The sequence below is a fragment of the Haliotis asinina genome, chromosome 2, assembly GCF_037392515.1.
Source record: "Haliotis asinina isolate JCU_RB_2024 chromosome 2, JCU_Hal_asi_v2, whole genome shotgun sequence".
Classification (NCBI taxonomy): Eukaryota; Metazoa; Mollusca; class Gastropoda; order Lepetellida; family Haliotidae; genus Haliotis; species Haliotis asinina.
Window position 1 is genome coordinate 54,528,884 of NC_090281.1, and position 15,276 is coordinate 54,544,159.

Below are 15,276 nucleotides of genomic sequence, written 5' to 3' on the forward strand. Positions count from 1 at the left end.
ATTGGATTCATACAACATATTTTCAAGTTCTACTACAAATAATGACAACAGCAAAGGGCTGAGCACACATCCCTGTTTCACTCAGTCTATCTAAATAATTGGATATTGACAAAATTTGATATTTTAACAGCAGATGTTATATGTGAACATATATCAAACAAAGCATTAAATATTTAAGCCTGAATGCTCCTTTTGAATACAGGGTATCTTAATAGGTTTCTGTAATGGAATCGAATGCTCTTTTGAAATCAACAAACAAGGAGTGACCATTTATCTTTGTAAGATTCTTTTGTAATAAACATTGTAAAACAAAAGTGTCCAAAGTGATGTAACCAGATCTGACCCTTTGCTTGTGATACAGGCAGTTTTTAATACCAGGAACAAAACAATGTTAATCCCTTATCAAAATATATGAAAATACTTTACTCTTAGTGTCAGTAAGTGTCATACCTCTATGATTATTAAGTTCCGGGGCTTTTCCATTTTTGCGTTATTGTACCACTAATCACTTGATTCATTCCACAGGATATTTACCACCAGCAAGTATGGGTCTAAATAACACATGAAAACAAAACAACAGTTCAGTTTTACGACGTTTAATCATCTCATGTGTAACTGCATCATGTCCATGCGCTTTCCCAACACTGAGATTGTCGATAACGTGAAGAATTTCGATATTTCACAATGCCACTTAGAAAGTAGTCAAATGTAACATATGTCATATTTCGGATTACATTTTCTTAGTAAAGTACAAATTCTTGTACGTTTTTGGTTGAGTTCCAACCAGGCACCTAATCGCCAGCACACCTATTCGCCAGCTCAGAAAATGCATCTCTGCAGAACGTTCTGGCAAAATTTGTTTATATCTAAATACCAAATTTTGGACAAAATATTATGGATTTTCTTTAAATGATGTATTCATTTCTTCTGAAAACAACTGCAAGCTGGAGGGGAAAATGTTCCCAGAAGTAGATCGCCGACCAAATGTTCCAAAGCATATCTTAACATGTTTTCAGGTTAGAGATTGCGAACTGGTAAAATCTGAGATTCTACCCGCAGATATTGCCACTGGGTCTCTGGGTCTCACGGTAGACACTCCGATGGTAATCCAATTCAACTGGTAGAAACACTGATTCGATCTGTGGCCAAACAACAAAGACATGGGATGCTGAGAATTTTCGTATATGTTATCTAACATTGCAATGTGTACTTTCGCTGTCCAAGTGCCAATTTTTCTATCGTACCTTACAACGGAGAAGAGTTCTCATAGGAGTTACTTTTTAAACTGTATTCTATTTTAAATGTTTTTTTACACTGTTCAACTTGTACGTCTCCTGTAATTCCGTATGGAATGACACTTTATACATCTTTTCAATGAAATGGATAACTGTTCATGTGTCTCAATTTAGAACGAGGAGTGAGACCCAAATAAATAATTTGACTGTCCCATCATCGGTTGTTTATATGAATAAATATAACAGATATAGATTTTTATTGTGAATCCGCCAAATTAACAATCTATGGCCACAGTCCGTAGTCTTATTGCGCCCGTATTACATATATGTTCTAGGCTTTCGACAAAGCCCATTTTTCCACCAAGGCACAATATCAGGAATGGTTTTCCTATAACGTGTGATGTCCCTCAGTCTCCTGCACAAGTCGCACATAGGCTCCTGTTCGTGGTGCTGTTCAGTGTAAACAGAACCCCTAAAACGGAATCTGTAATCTTCATTATGATAATAATAACGCTTCTTTTGCTTCAGGATGTCGATATACCTGTCAATGTTGTAGTGCAAATACCGCAAATGATCAGACAGATCTTTGGGGGACTTGAAATCAGCAACATTTAGGTAAGTATTTGGAGGGACATCACGCGAGTAATTTCCACCTCCTCGAACAATCGTCACAAGGTCAAGGTTGAAATTATTGAAGAGTTTCTCAGTGATATAGTCAAGGCAAAAATTATTTTCAAATGCCAAATAGAACTTGTATGTTTCATTCAGATATGCCACCCACTCTTTATTTCTGTGTCTCCCAAACACCCTCTTTCCACAAGTTCCATAAATATCAACCTGGATGTGCTTCTGTAACTCTTTGACGTATGCAGTCCTCTTGCTCCAGTCTGCACAATTACTCACCATCCACGCTACAAGCCTCGTCTTCTTCTGCACAATACTCGTATAGTTCTTTACAGGTACATTTTGTCTTCTTTTGAGTAGTCCATAGGGCCGAAATATATCCGAGTCATGTCTGTAGGTCATAGTCCAGTTGAAAGAAGAAGACCAAGGTTTTCTGTAATAAGGTCTGCGAGTGGCATAATAATATGGGACTTCACTATTGTGGAAGACCCAGACCTGACCTGGTTTACGAGCTGGGGGAACACCTTTGATAAACTGTGAGTTAAATACGATGGCATCACTTTCTGGTAGAAATGTTTTATTTGTTGTCACGAAGCATTTCAACTCTGGGCATTTAGGTAAGATAACTTTGCCTGTATTGTCCGTTGGTACATACATCGGGGGAAAGTACCAAAGAATTGTCTTGGATGAATTATAATTCACGTTCGTTGACTCTGTTAGCAGGTCGTTTTTAAGATTCGTCCTGAGCTGTTTCAGATATGGGTCTGTTGAAAACGTTTTCCTTTGAATCCTGACCAGATCGAAGTTTAACCACAGGAGCACAAATCCGACTGTCACCACCGAGATTTTAGGGATCGACCGAAATTTACTGAAAAGATACACAGACACAAAATGACAGCAAAGAGAGCGTGAAATCGAAATTGTCGTTGAAAATCTCACTCACCCACTACATCATTCACGGACAGACAGACAAACGTATAAAGAGAAGCTACTCACAGTTTTCGCATTGTCGACGCTGTGTTTGACTAAAGGTAAAGAGTCCCAACCACGCAGTGAACACCGTTTCTCCTGTCTCCCAGTCAGTGATAACCAGTCACTATGGCTGTAACACATGGCTATTGAAAGTTGCCCCAATCATACATAGATTGATTACACGCTGTCATGTAGTGGGTGGAAGGTAGTCAACAGAGTGCGCTCGTCATCCATATACATATTCCAGAAGTCGTTCTTAGCACCGATGACTGTAAACACTTCAAAGATCCATGGCAAGTCTGATAACTGGGTAATATTACCCAGGCCAATAAAGCAATGCATTTGTTGTATAAGCGATTAAGAAATATTGACATGTCCATAGAATGTAAACTCTATTTATTTGACTGCACTATGTGCCCAATCTTACTCTACGGGAGCGAAATATGGGGATTTGAAAATGTGAAAGCAATTGAGAGGATTCAGACTGACTTTATTAGATATATCTTAAACCTTAGACGCAGTACTCCAACATATATGTTGTATCGGGAAACTCGGAGAGCACCTCTTGTTGATAAAATCAAACTGCGTATGTTGTGTTTCTGGTCTAGAATAGTGTCAGGCATGTGTAATTCAACGTTAACAGCACTATATCAAATATTATTAACAAATTCAGTAAAATACAACCACGGCTATAAATGGCTTAACTACATTAAAGCCACATTAGATAATATTGGTATGTCCAATATATGGCAGTCTCAAGATATAGTCTCATTTTCCTGGTTCAAAAATGCAGTTCAACTTAGAATTTCAGACCAATCGCTACAACTGTTTAACAACCCGATGAGATCTTCCTCCAAAGCTGTTATCTATGAATGTATGAAATCCCACTGTGATATTTCTTTACTGGAACGTAAACTAGGAACAAAACAAAGGAACTCTTTTGTAGCTAAGTAACACTACAGAAACACTTTAGAAAAGCGAACAAAATTATCCATCACAGATTAAACTTAAGTTAACTATTTAACAATTTATTATGTAGCAGGTTATTATCAGCAATATAGGGCTTGTCTTCTGACAACCTGTTACGTCCTCAGTTGATTATATAAGTGTAGTGGGAAGTAAAACTAGAGGTGATTGACATGTCACATGCCAACATCTAACTAATTACAAGGGAGGTAGCACCAACAAGAGTATACGATTGAAAGCGCACTCCGCTACTCAAGGTACCATCAATGATGACCAGTGGTGTCCTGCCAACACAAATGCCTCCCCACACCTTTGCACTCCTTCTCCCAAAGGTTACGACCTGTTCACGCAAATCAAGCAGTACGTTTTCTTCATCAATGTAAAACAGGCTGTCTGCCATCTGACCGACATGCAGAGCCTGCTTTCGTTGATAAAGATGATGCGCTACCAATTATGACATTGCCAACCTCTCGCTGTTCTCGCTCATCTCTGTCCTCGACAGATCATAGTCCACATGAAAGTTGATATAGGAGCGCATTCTGCAGGCATGGTACATCAGATGTTGCTATTCTTTGGTTGGCTTGTTGTCTAACGCCGCACTCTATCAGCTATATGGCAACGGCCCGTAAATACTCGAGTCTGGGCCAGACAATCCAGTAATCAACAGCACTAGCACATCCCGCTCATCTGGGATATGATGACATGTGTCAACCAAGTCAGGGGGCTTGACCAAATGATCCCGTCAGTCGCCTCTCACGACAAGCATTGGTTGTTACTTGTTAGGGACAATGAGATGACGTTTGAAAATATTTGGGTTCTTTTTTAGAACAAAACCCAAATATTTGCATGTGTAGTTTCTTTTGAACGTCAGTATATTGAGGGCCATTCGACAGGTGATATCAGGGTGTATGCCGATATCAAATCATATTCTTCTCAATTATATCAGAGTGCATTCTGTGAGTGTGCTGCTGATAGGTCACATATTTTTCAGGAATGCCTGATAGCAATGCGTAGTGTGTGTATAGGTATCAGGGTGTTCGTGAGTGACGTTAGGAATACGCAGCAATACTCCAGCTATATGACGGAGGTCTGTAAATAATCGAATCTGGACCAGGCAGTCCAGTGATCAGCATTCTGCGCATGTGATGACGTGTCAGCCAAGTAAGGGAGCTTGACGAGCCAATCCCGTTAGTCGCCTCTTACGGCAGGCATGGGTTACTGAAGAAGAAATTTTAACCCGGATCGTCACGGGGTCAGTGTATAAAGATGTACATATACTCTTCAAACGTGGTGGTCCTCGTGTTGTTTTCTGTAAGTATTAAGTTTAAATTTTCGTCGAATAATATGTTCACAGATTTTATTCATGAGGTATCGTTGTGTCTTCAGTAGGCATGGAAGCTTTAGATAGTTGAGATAGAACTTGAGAGTTTCAGATTCTTGGTAAAAAAATATGTGCATCTTGGGTTTTCGAATCCCATGGAAATGTATATTCCTTAGAGTTCATCTTAACTTTGGATATGATTTCACTACTTCAGTTTGACTTCCTTCGGGGCAGTACCCAAATACACCGGACTCTCAGTTTTCATGTATGCAGCTTCAACTTGTTTTTTCCTGAAAGAAAATGGAGATATGAAATCGTGTGCAGAGTAAAAGTACATTCAGGGTACAGACATGGCTTGTTCACTGGTCCCTCGGGGTCCATGGGTTGATGTACCCTAGATGTTTGTATATGTTACCTGAGAACGAAGGGCGGAGGGAACATTAACAAACATCGAGGGTGCAGCGAACAACGTATTTATCTTACCTGGCACCTCAATGTAAATTTTGAACTGTTTTAAGCATGGGTGTCATGCCGTACACTTCAGCCAACCTGTGTGAATCAAACGATTCGTATCTTGCATCTTGCTGTACTTCCAACGGGTATTGTCTTTGAGTTGCCATTGACAGAAAGGTACATGAAGATTGTACTTGTAAGACTCTCCAATACTGCAACCTACCGTAGACTCCCCAACATTGCAGCCGACTCCAGACTCCCCAATACTGCAACCTACTCCAGAGCCCCCAATACTGCAGCCTGCCGTAGACTCCCAACATTGCAGCCTGCCCCAGACTCTCCAATACTGCAGCAGCCTACTCCAGACTCTCCAACATTGCAGCCAACCGTAGACTCCCCAACATTGCAACCTACTCCAGACACTCCAACACCGTAGTCTACCATAATCTTCGCAACATTGCAACCTACTCCAGACCCCCCGACATTGCAGCCTACCGTAGACTCTCCAACCCTGCAGCCTACTCCAGACTCCCCAATACTGCAGCCTACTCCAGACTCTCCAATACTGCAGCCTACTCCATACTTTCCAATACTGTAACCTACCCCAGACTCCCCAACATTGCAGCCTACTCCAGACCCCCCAACATTGCAGCCTACTCCAGACTCTCCAATACTGCAGCCTACTCCAGACTCTCCAATACTGCAGCCCACCGTAGACTCCCCAACATTGCAGCCTACTCCAGACTCTCCAATACTGGAGCCTACCGTAGATTCCTTACCTTTGCAGGCTTCTGCAGACTCCACAATACTACAGCCTATTGCAGCCTTAATAACACTGCTGCCTTCTGCAGACTCCTTAACGTTGCATAAATATCAGTGTTAGCTGCGTTCTTGGTCGCAACTTCCTTTTCTTCCTTGTGTTGCATTGTCCCATCTGATCCCTCACGAGGTATTGAGTATTACCTCATTTTTAGGAACACCATTCTTCGGAAGTCTTTACGTGTACAACAGGCTGCAATCGATCCCATCACAGTGGCGATGATATTGACAACACCCAGGATGATCAGAATGCGACTGAAAGAGAAGAGAAATGGACTGGTCCTTCATAGCGTTAACGGGGGGTGGGGTAATCTTGTGTCCCACTTTTAGTGTCCACACTGACTATTGCACAAAATCATTTAAGACAATGTTTAGATACAGCAGATATTTTTCTGAAAATTCTACATGTGTATAAATCCCATAGTAACTAAAAGAACTAAACTAAACATACCGCCGCTAAACAACCTCGTAAATATGCATAGTGTTACGAGAGTGTATTTTCTGTAATTTGTATTATTATTGATTAAGTTATAGTTATCATTGGGTCACAATTTTAGAGTTTTAAACGATAGCTTTTATGGATCATATTTCGCATCATCGATATTAATGTTTTAGCGGCATTCATGTACGGTAGCGCTTCACAGTTGCCTCCCTTTGGTGTGTTTAGACTGAATATAAACACGAATCCGATCATGAAGGTTCCGTACTTCGCTGGAATGCTACAGAATATGTCACTGTGTATATATAAAGCTGGTTCTTGTGTTGAAGACACAAACACGGAACTTACTCTGGAGTTGTGTCATCGTTTGGCCTATCTACATCTGTCTGTCTCTTCGCCAACGTTGACCTACATCTAAGACAAACCGTTTGATGCGTAGCATGCAGTAAAACTGTGTCACTGAAATCCAGGACTTTGGTGAGTTGATATAAATAATATTTTTTTTATATTTGTGACCCACTACTTTAGATTCGATTCAGATACATTGTACTAGAAACGTCTGTTGAGAATCGTATCTTGCTATTTGTCTGCTCAATACATAATATTGAATATTTTAGTCTTGTCTGTGTTATATTTTGCTGGTTCTAAGGGGATTTCTTATATATATTTTGTCACGGCAAATTATTCACCGTAACAGGATATAAGTCTACATGAAGTGCCCAGGACCGAAAAACAGGTTCTTTTGCAAACCGGTACCCCGTTTACATTTAGTGTACTCGTTGTAAACATAGTGATTTTGATCGTGTCAGTATCATACATCCGATCCGATTCTATCTGATCGGATCGAACAATTAGAATTCTTACCTGAGTTTTCCATCCTCATGGCCCCCTCCTGCACCTCCATCATCGCCTGAAGAGAAACATCAGAGAGTAAGCGAGGCAAAATTTCAGGATTCGAACTCTCTATGACACGCAACATGGCAACGTGAATGTTAGGCCCCCGTGCCTCCAAGTCAAATGATCCAGTTTTCGTATATCTCTTGCAATGTACAAATTTGCATTGTCACTCAGAGCACATACACTTTCATAATATAGATGGTAAATATACTAAAAGTAAATGCATGGGAATACCATAAAATTTGCTGCAAACGTAAACACGTTGAGGTCATTTATACTCTAAGGTAAATGGAACTTCTTGTGTGCTCAATAGGCACTTTAAACGACGTGCGGTGAAGCATCTGATTCAATATTGAATTTGGGCGAAACAAAACATTATGAAAAATAGCTAAAAGCAAGCTTAAGGGTGTTGAAACACACCAGCACCATGTTTGATTCAAACGCCCAAATACAACAATGTGGTGCATGCAGAAGGCAGACCTCCCATGCAGCTTATGGGAACCGAGTACTGGAGGTTGTGAATCGGTCCCAAAGAGAGCAACGGAGCAGGGTGAGGACTAGGATGTGGGGCAGAAGGATCTGGAGGGGGTTGTGGAGAAGGAGGAGCAGTATGAACAAGCGAAGGAGAATCACGAGTAAGTGCAGACGAGAGGTGGGGGCGAGAAGGGGCAGGGTGGGGAAGGTGAGGAGAAAATGGGTAACAGGGAGAGGATTAGGGGAAGGGGGGTGGTTAGCAGGGAGAGGATAAGGGGCAGAGGGGGAGTTTTCAGGGAGAGAGTGAGGAGAAGAGGAGTAGCAGGAACAGCACGGGCCGAAGGGTGGGGGTGGGGGGGGGATGAACATAAGAGGTGAAGTCTCAGAGAGAGGATAAAATAGGAGGAGTAGCAGGGAGATGATGAATAACATTGAGAAGACTGAAGAGAAGAGGGGGGATATCGGGGGGGGGGATAAGGGGAAGAGGGGAACGGGTGAGAAGGCGAGGAAACAGGGAGGGATAGGGAAGAGGAGGAGTATCAGGGAGGGGATGGGTACAAGAGGAGGGTTAGCAGGGGAAGAGGGTGAGTTGCAGGAGCAGTAAACTTAGGAAACGAGAAGGTGTAGCATCGAGAGGAGGAGCAACAGGAAGAGGATAAGGAGAAGAGGGGAGTAACAGGAGATTGCGTAAAAGAGGAGGAGTGGCAGGGAGAGGATGAGTTGCAGGTTGAGGATGAGGGGAAGAGGAGTAGTAGGAATGATATTAGAAGAGGATGAGGAGAAGATGAGGTGTTGCTGGGACAGGATCAGGAGAAGGCGAGAAATAAAAGGGAGGGGTGAGTAGCAGGGACAGGGTGAGGGGAAGAGGAGTTGTATTGATAGGATGAGGAGAGGAGTAGGAGGGAGATGATGACAAGAGGAGGAGTAGCAGGGAGAGGTTGAGACGAGGAGGAGTAGAAGGGAGGGGATGGACAAGAGGAGGAGTAGCAAAGAGAGGATGAAGAGAAGAGGGAGAAGGTTAGGTTAGTTGGGAGGATGAGGAATGGAAGGAGGGGAGCAACAGGTGAGGAGGAAAATTAGGAGCATAACAGTTACTTACAGTGACCACCGGAACAATTCAGCTCAAAGTAACGTTCACTGCAGTAGGATCCTCTCCATCCTTGTATGCAGCCATGAACACAGGACCCGTTATCAGGATGGCACAGTCCCTCTCTGCAGGTGGAGCTACAACCTGTCAACCTATCACACTCTGCGATGACCCTGGTGGAACACTTCTTTTCACAGCGCTGTCCATAGAAACCGGAAGTGCAGCCATGTCTGCACACTCCATTGTTATGACAGGTATTGCAGAGGCAGTTACTGGAACACCGGCCTTTACAGAAGACACCTTTCAAGCCACGCTCGCAACCCGGGTGACAATGACCATCTGACGTGAGGCACATGGGCCGTTTACATTTCGGTGGACATTTGTTACTAGACATACAGAGGGCACCGAAAATACCCAGCACCTGGTAGGTTTTGATACAGGTGCCATTGAGTCTGTCGCAGTGAGTGTTGAGTGGACAGAGGGGACACCGCTGGTGACAAGCTTCCCCATAGCGTCCACGGCGACATCGGTGACATCTTCCTGTCTCTCTGTCACATCCAGCACTGTCGCAATGGCGACATCGTTGAGAACATCGCTTTCCATAGCATCCACGCTTGCATGTTTGGCATGATAAACCTCCAGTTGATACCTTGCATCCATCATCACAGCGCCTGTTGTTTGCTGTTGATTCTGTGGACAAAATGTAGCCTTTACTTCACGTGATATATGGTGGACCATTTGTCATCAACATAAAGGCACAATTTCACACATTTTAACAATATTTTGGCCTATCCTATATCCTGGAGCATGTGAACTTTAGCTTACTATTGATGCTATAGAAAAAACCTTATTATAACTTACGACTGGGCTTAAATCGATAATTGAAACTTCGAGGCGAGCAGCTACCAAACATCGAAAACTGTTCATAAACAAGGGACATGACCCTCAGAAGATAGCTTGAAACAATGGTCGGCCGGTAGAGGACACGAGAGTGATTTAATGCAACGTTGTATTAATTCGATCTTTTTTATTTAATATTGAAATTTTGGAGGCGTAATTCGTTTTGGAATAACTTATATGGTAGCTCCCTGAAGGCTAATAGTTAATATTATTGAAAAAATGCGTTGTAATGTTTTGGAGAAGGGTGGTGTGAAATAGTGCCTTGAAACTGAAGATAAGAAAATGAATAAAGTGATAAATCATCCAGCAAAAATATAGTGAAATATTTTGGCACAAAATAATTAGTGGATAATTAGTAACATCAGATTGGTCATTCTCTTAATGAAGAGAGGAATATTTTTTAATTATTATTATTAACACACAGACACATTGGTCACAAAACCGTCCTTAAAAGAATGAATCATAGTTTGTTTTCGTGATTTTATTACTCTCACATTAGTGGTTGATCTGACGGTTTATCTATTAAGGTCGGGATACTCTTAAATACTCAGGATACACTTAATAACAAACCAACCAGGCAACCAAACACGCCAACCAACCGACTAACCAACCAGCCGACCGACCAGTAAGCCAGGGAGTCAGCCAACCAACCAAACGAACAAACATGCGACCAACCAACTGGCCAAACAAACAACCGAAAAGCGTGAAGTTACTGACCTGTGTAAGACTTTACATCATAAACAGTCCGCTGAGATCTTACCTATTGTCAGCATGTACAGTACCATTGCCAGGACCATCACTCGAAACGCCATCATAATTGTAACCTCCCCGCTTCGGTTGGTCAGGCGGTTTGTTCAGCCACCAGGTAAAATTCGTTCATCTTCAATCGATAGTCTCTTCGTCACTTTAACAAGGAAAACCCAATACACAACCTGCTTTGAAAGCACAACCACTAAAGGAAGTAAATGGTCCGTTGTTAAACGACCAGAGATTTAAAAGGGGTCTCCTGTGGTGGCTGATTAGGGCCATCGCTTTCTCGCCTTAAATTCTGGAGCCGTGAAAGCGATATCGCGAGACGAGAAAGCGATGACACGAGACGAGAAAGCGATAGCACAAGACGAGAAAGCGATAACGCGAGACGAGAAAGCGATATCATTGCGCGAGAAAGGGATAGAGCGAGAGAGCGAGAAAGCGATATTACCCACAATTCAGTCCTGTCTGAGCATGAATGACTGCAAACTGGAGCTCTATCGCTCTATCCCTTTATCATTCTATTGCTTTCTCGTCTCGACTGGCTGTATCGCCTTCTCGCTTTCTCGCTCTTTAGCTTTCTCGTCTTGTCATATCGCTTTTTCGTCTCGTGTAATCGCTTTTTTCGTCTCGCGTTATCGCTTTGTCGTCTCGTGTTGTCGCTCTCCCATCGTCTGATATCGCTTTCTCGCCTCCAGATTTTGAGGCGAGAAAGATATGGCCCTAATCAGCCACCATACGAAGCAGTCATGCATATGGATTGGAAGAACAATAAGAGATGGTAGGGGTCGTCTCAAGTATTATGAAAATTATTATTAAACAATATTTACATTACAGTGTCTTAAGTATTATTAATGACATTGCACAAGCATTGCATAAGTTTTAATGCATTTACACACAGCAAAACAGCATTTCCAGTAGCACCTCGGGTTCTCTTAACTCCATACTTAAAACACTGAAATACTAGACGACAGCCACCGCGACTGTGAGAAATGAGACTTGATTATTTACAGACCACCGTCCTATAGCTGGAATATTGCTGAGTGCGGCGTAAAAACTAAACTCCCTCACTCACTGTATATGTGTTTGCATTATATGCTCTCGCACCACCAAGATAGTTTATTAGAATAAAGAACTGACATACAGGCTACCTCACTGCCAACATTGCAATGAATCTGCTTGGTGTTCCCAACATATCTATACACCATCTCATTGATTATGTGTTCACTTGTCACAGTGGGTGTCTTCATTCATGTAGGTGTAGTGAACACCGCTAACATTATCATGGATTAAGTCTGAGTTCAGTTCACTCACGTGCTGCTGTTAGTAATTTTGACATGACCCCCGTGCTTGTATAAACACAGTAGCTGTTAAACCGTTTCAGGGTGGTGGCAATACGAGGATAAACCGTTTAAAAGTCTTCCTTTCCTTTTGTCTGGCGTATAACTGATTGATTCGCCGCTATTGTGTGCCTTGAAATCCCCCAAGTTTAACCAATACAATCACGTAGTGTCATGCGCTGACTTTTCCTGTTCGAGGTGTAAATCCCAACAATGACATATCGCGGTGGTCGAAATGTGATATTGCACTTGCATTGAGCGTGAATTGAATTGTTCATTTTTAGTAACGTGACTGTTAAGAATTATACGATATTTAAGGAGTATTTCCCTTAATGCCAGGAATAGCGCAGAAGGAAAGTCCAGAAATTATTATGTCAGACAGAATTCTGAGGGTTTCAGTGATAGATCTCTGACGTATGGGAAAAGTCCTGGTCGGGATTGACTCTCCTGTCATGCACTATGTTTGTAGTGTCCGTGTTATTTACAGGTAGATTTGTGCTTCTGTGTTATCTAGTTTGTTTGCTGTTTAACGCCACACTCAGCAATATCCTAGCTATATGTCAGCGATCCGTCAATAATCGTGTCTAGGCAATACGGTGACCAACAGCATGGCCATCGATCTACGTAACTGAGATAGTAAGACGTGTGTCAAACAAGCTAGCGAGTCTGACCACCCGTCGGTCGCTTTTATGACAAGCACGGGTTGCTGAAGATCAGTGTCTATTCGGATCTCCACGTGTTGTGCGAACACCTAACTGCAGCCAGCTTTTGTGTTCTAGTCATATTTCAGCGCTAACTGCATTTGCGAATGATATACAGGCACGAACTGCTGTCTGCCCGTCTGCATATCTGTCTGTCTGTTTAAGGGGCGGTGTGGTAGCCTAGTGGTTAAAGCGTTCGCTCGTCATGCTGAAGACCCAAGTTCGATTACCCACATGGGTACAATACATGAAACCTATTTCTGATGTCCTCCGCCGTGATATTTCTGGAATACTGCTAAGAGCGACGCAAATCCAAACGCTCTCACTCTTGCAGAATATAAAGTAAAAGATGATTTTGAGACGGTTTTACATAGATCCACCTTTCGGTCACCGAGTGCTCACACTATTCTCTATTCACACTACGTTTTCAGCAATACATTGTATTCCAACATAATCATTGCAGGGAACACCAGAAATGGATTTCACGCATAGTACACCCTCTTTTTCTGGTATTACCAGTCCGTTGCTGGAATGCAGTAAATGTGGCGTAAAACCCAACTTACTCACTCACCACAAAATGAAAGTACGCCTTTCATTTGAAGGATATGCTGTCCTAGTCTGTCATGTTAACATTGGGAGCAAGTAGGAAGGCAAATCTCTCTAAAACTGGCATGACTTATCCCACCAGGTACCCATCTTCTTCTGGGTGAGATTACGTGATTCATATGTGCTTTCCACAGAAAACGAAGTCTTAGAAACTGTCAGGTGGCAAACTACCAAACACGGTTACCCATCCAATGACTCTGTCACCCACAACGTTGCTTAACTTCAACGGATTTGTGGACTCGTGAAGGTCCGGGGTAGAGTAAGCCTTCAGCAACCCATGCTTACCATGAAAGGCGACTATGCTTGTCGTAATAGGCGACCAACGGGATCGGATGGTCAGGCTCGCTGACTTGATTCAAATCGATGCTCAGGTTGTTGATCACTGGATTGTCTGGTCCAGACTGGATTTTTTACATACCGCCGCCATATAGCTGGAATATTGCTGAGTGCGGGGTAAAACTAAACTCACTCACTCACCCACAGATGTGTGAGTCGAGCTCTGCGCACAGGACCACACACCGTTTATGACTTTAATACCCAAAGACAAAACGATGTGTGAAATCGTCCCAATTACTTTAAATGCTTAGGAAAAGATAGACATTGAGGACAATAAATTCCCACCACTAATCATCATATCATATCACCCTATCCAAATATATTTGCATTCAATAACTAAACCTCGAAATGACAAAGCGGTTTTCGGAACATATATCATGTGTGAAATTGTCAACACTCAATATTGAACAAACTATATGGAAAACAAATTCCTTTACTTCGGAAGAGCGACATTTTGATACAGATTCTTGTATCCTTGTCAAGCAGGAATCATCGGTACAAGAACCTGTTCAATATTGTTCGTCTAAACTTCTAAAATGCCTCTCAAACAAGACTATTCTGTCAAGCGCACGTATAATGTTTCAAGACTCGGCTACATTTGCCGGTCCCAAATAACATTAAAATGAATAAATGCTTGCATTAGATCGCTATCTGACTTGCCTAACACGAGATTATGACGTGTTGTGGGCGTATTTTATTCTGACTTGGTTTGAACAGCGAAATAGGATTTCGACAACGCGATTACAGCTTGAGAAGTTTAATGAAGGATAACGGATATTGCCATGCATAAGAGTTTCCATAGATTGAATGTTGACAAATTTCAAGACGCAATCACACACCCAGCCGGCATCGACCCCCACTAATTTGTCTTAACCCCCTTTAACACATGGGGCCAGTTGGGCAGCTTAGTGGATTAATCAACCGCTATCACACGGGTGCAATGTTTGAAGTCAGTGGTGTCCCCAGCCATGATTTTGCTGGAACAAGTTTAAATATCACTCACTAATGGACCAGTGAGAACGTACCCACCATACCGAACAGAGAACTGTCAGGAATCCATCTTGGATCCAGTACCATCATATGAATTAATCCCCGTTTCCATTAGTAAAGCTATATGTTAAACCAGAGCCCGTGCTCAATCAACAGGATGTTACAAGTTCCACGTTAGTGTAAGAGTCTCACTAACAAGGAAAACTCGGTTTGCCTTCATGATCACTAAATCTGAAAGAAAGTGGGCTTGCGTTGCGCCAGGCTGTATTGATTGTCCGTGTTAAGTGACCAGTAAAGGCGGGCGAAATGCGTGTGACACTTCCTTGTGTCCCAGTGTGCTTTACACAGTTATGATCTGTTGACAGT

At 42.3% G+C, this 15,276-nt stretch overlaps 3 protein-coding genes across 3 annotated transcripts in view; 1 reads left to right on the forward strand and 2 right to left on the reverse strand.

Moving 5' to 3' along the window:
• LOC137273959 (uncharacterized) overlaps positions 1-15,276 on the forward strand; it is a 230,421-nt gene that overhangs the window by 22,291 nt on the left and 192,854 nt on the right. The window lies entirely within an intron of this gene.
• Positions 1,554-4,335, reverse strand: LOC137271885 (3-galactosyl-N-acetylglucosaminide 4-alpha-L-fucosyltransferase FUT3-like). The gene is made up of 2 exons (XM_067804271.1): positions 4,265-4,335; positions 1,554-2,727 (listed from the first exon to the last, which is right to left on the reverse strand). The coding sequence occupies exons 1-2, from the start codon at positions 4,333-4,335 to the stop codon at positions 1,554-1,556; spliced, it is 1,245 nt and encodes a 414-aa protein (XP_067660372.1).
• LOC137272701 (multiple epidermal growth factor-like domains protein 10) lies at positions 5,138-11,098 on the reverse strand. Its single transcript, XM_067805082.1, has 5 exons — positions 10,948-11,098; positions 9,300-9,977; positions 7,694-7,739; positions 6,535-6,645; positions 5,138-5,408 (listed from the first exon to the last, which is right to left on the reverse strand). The coding sequence occupies exons 1-5, from the start codon at positions 11,000-11,002 to the stop codon at positions 5,324-5,326; spliced, it is 975 nt and encodes a 324-aa protein (XP_067661183.1). The 5' UTR covers positions 11,003-11,098; the 3' UTR covers positions 5,138-5,323.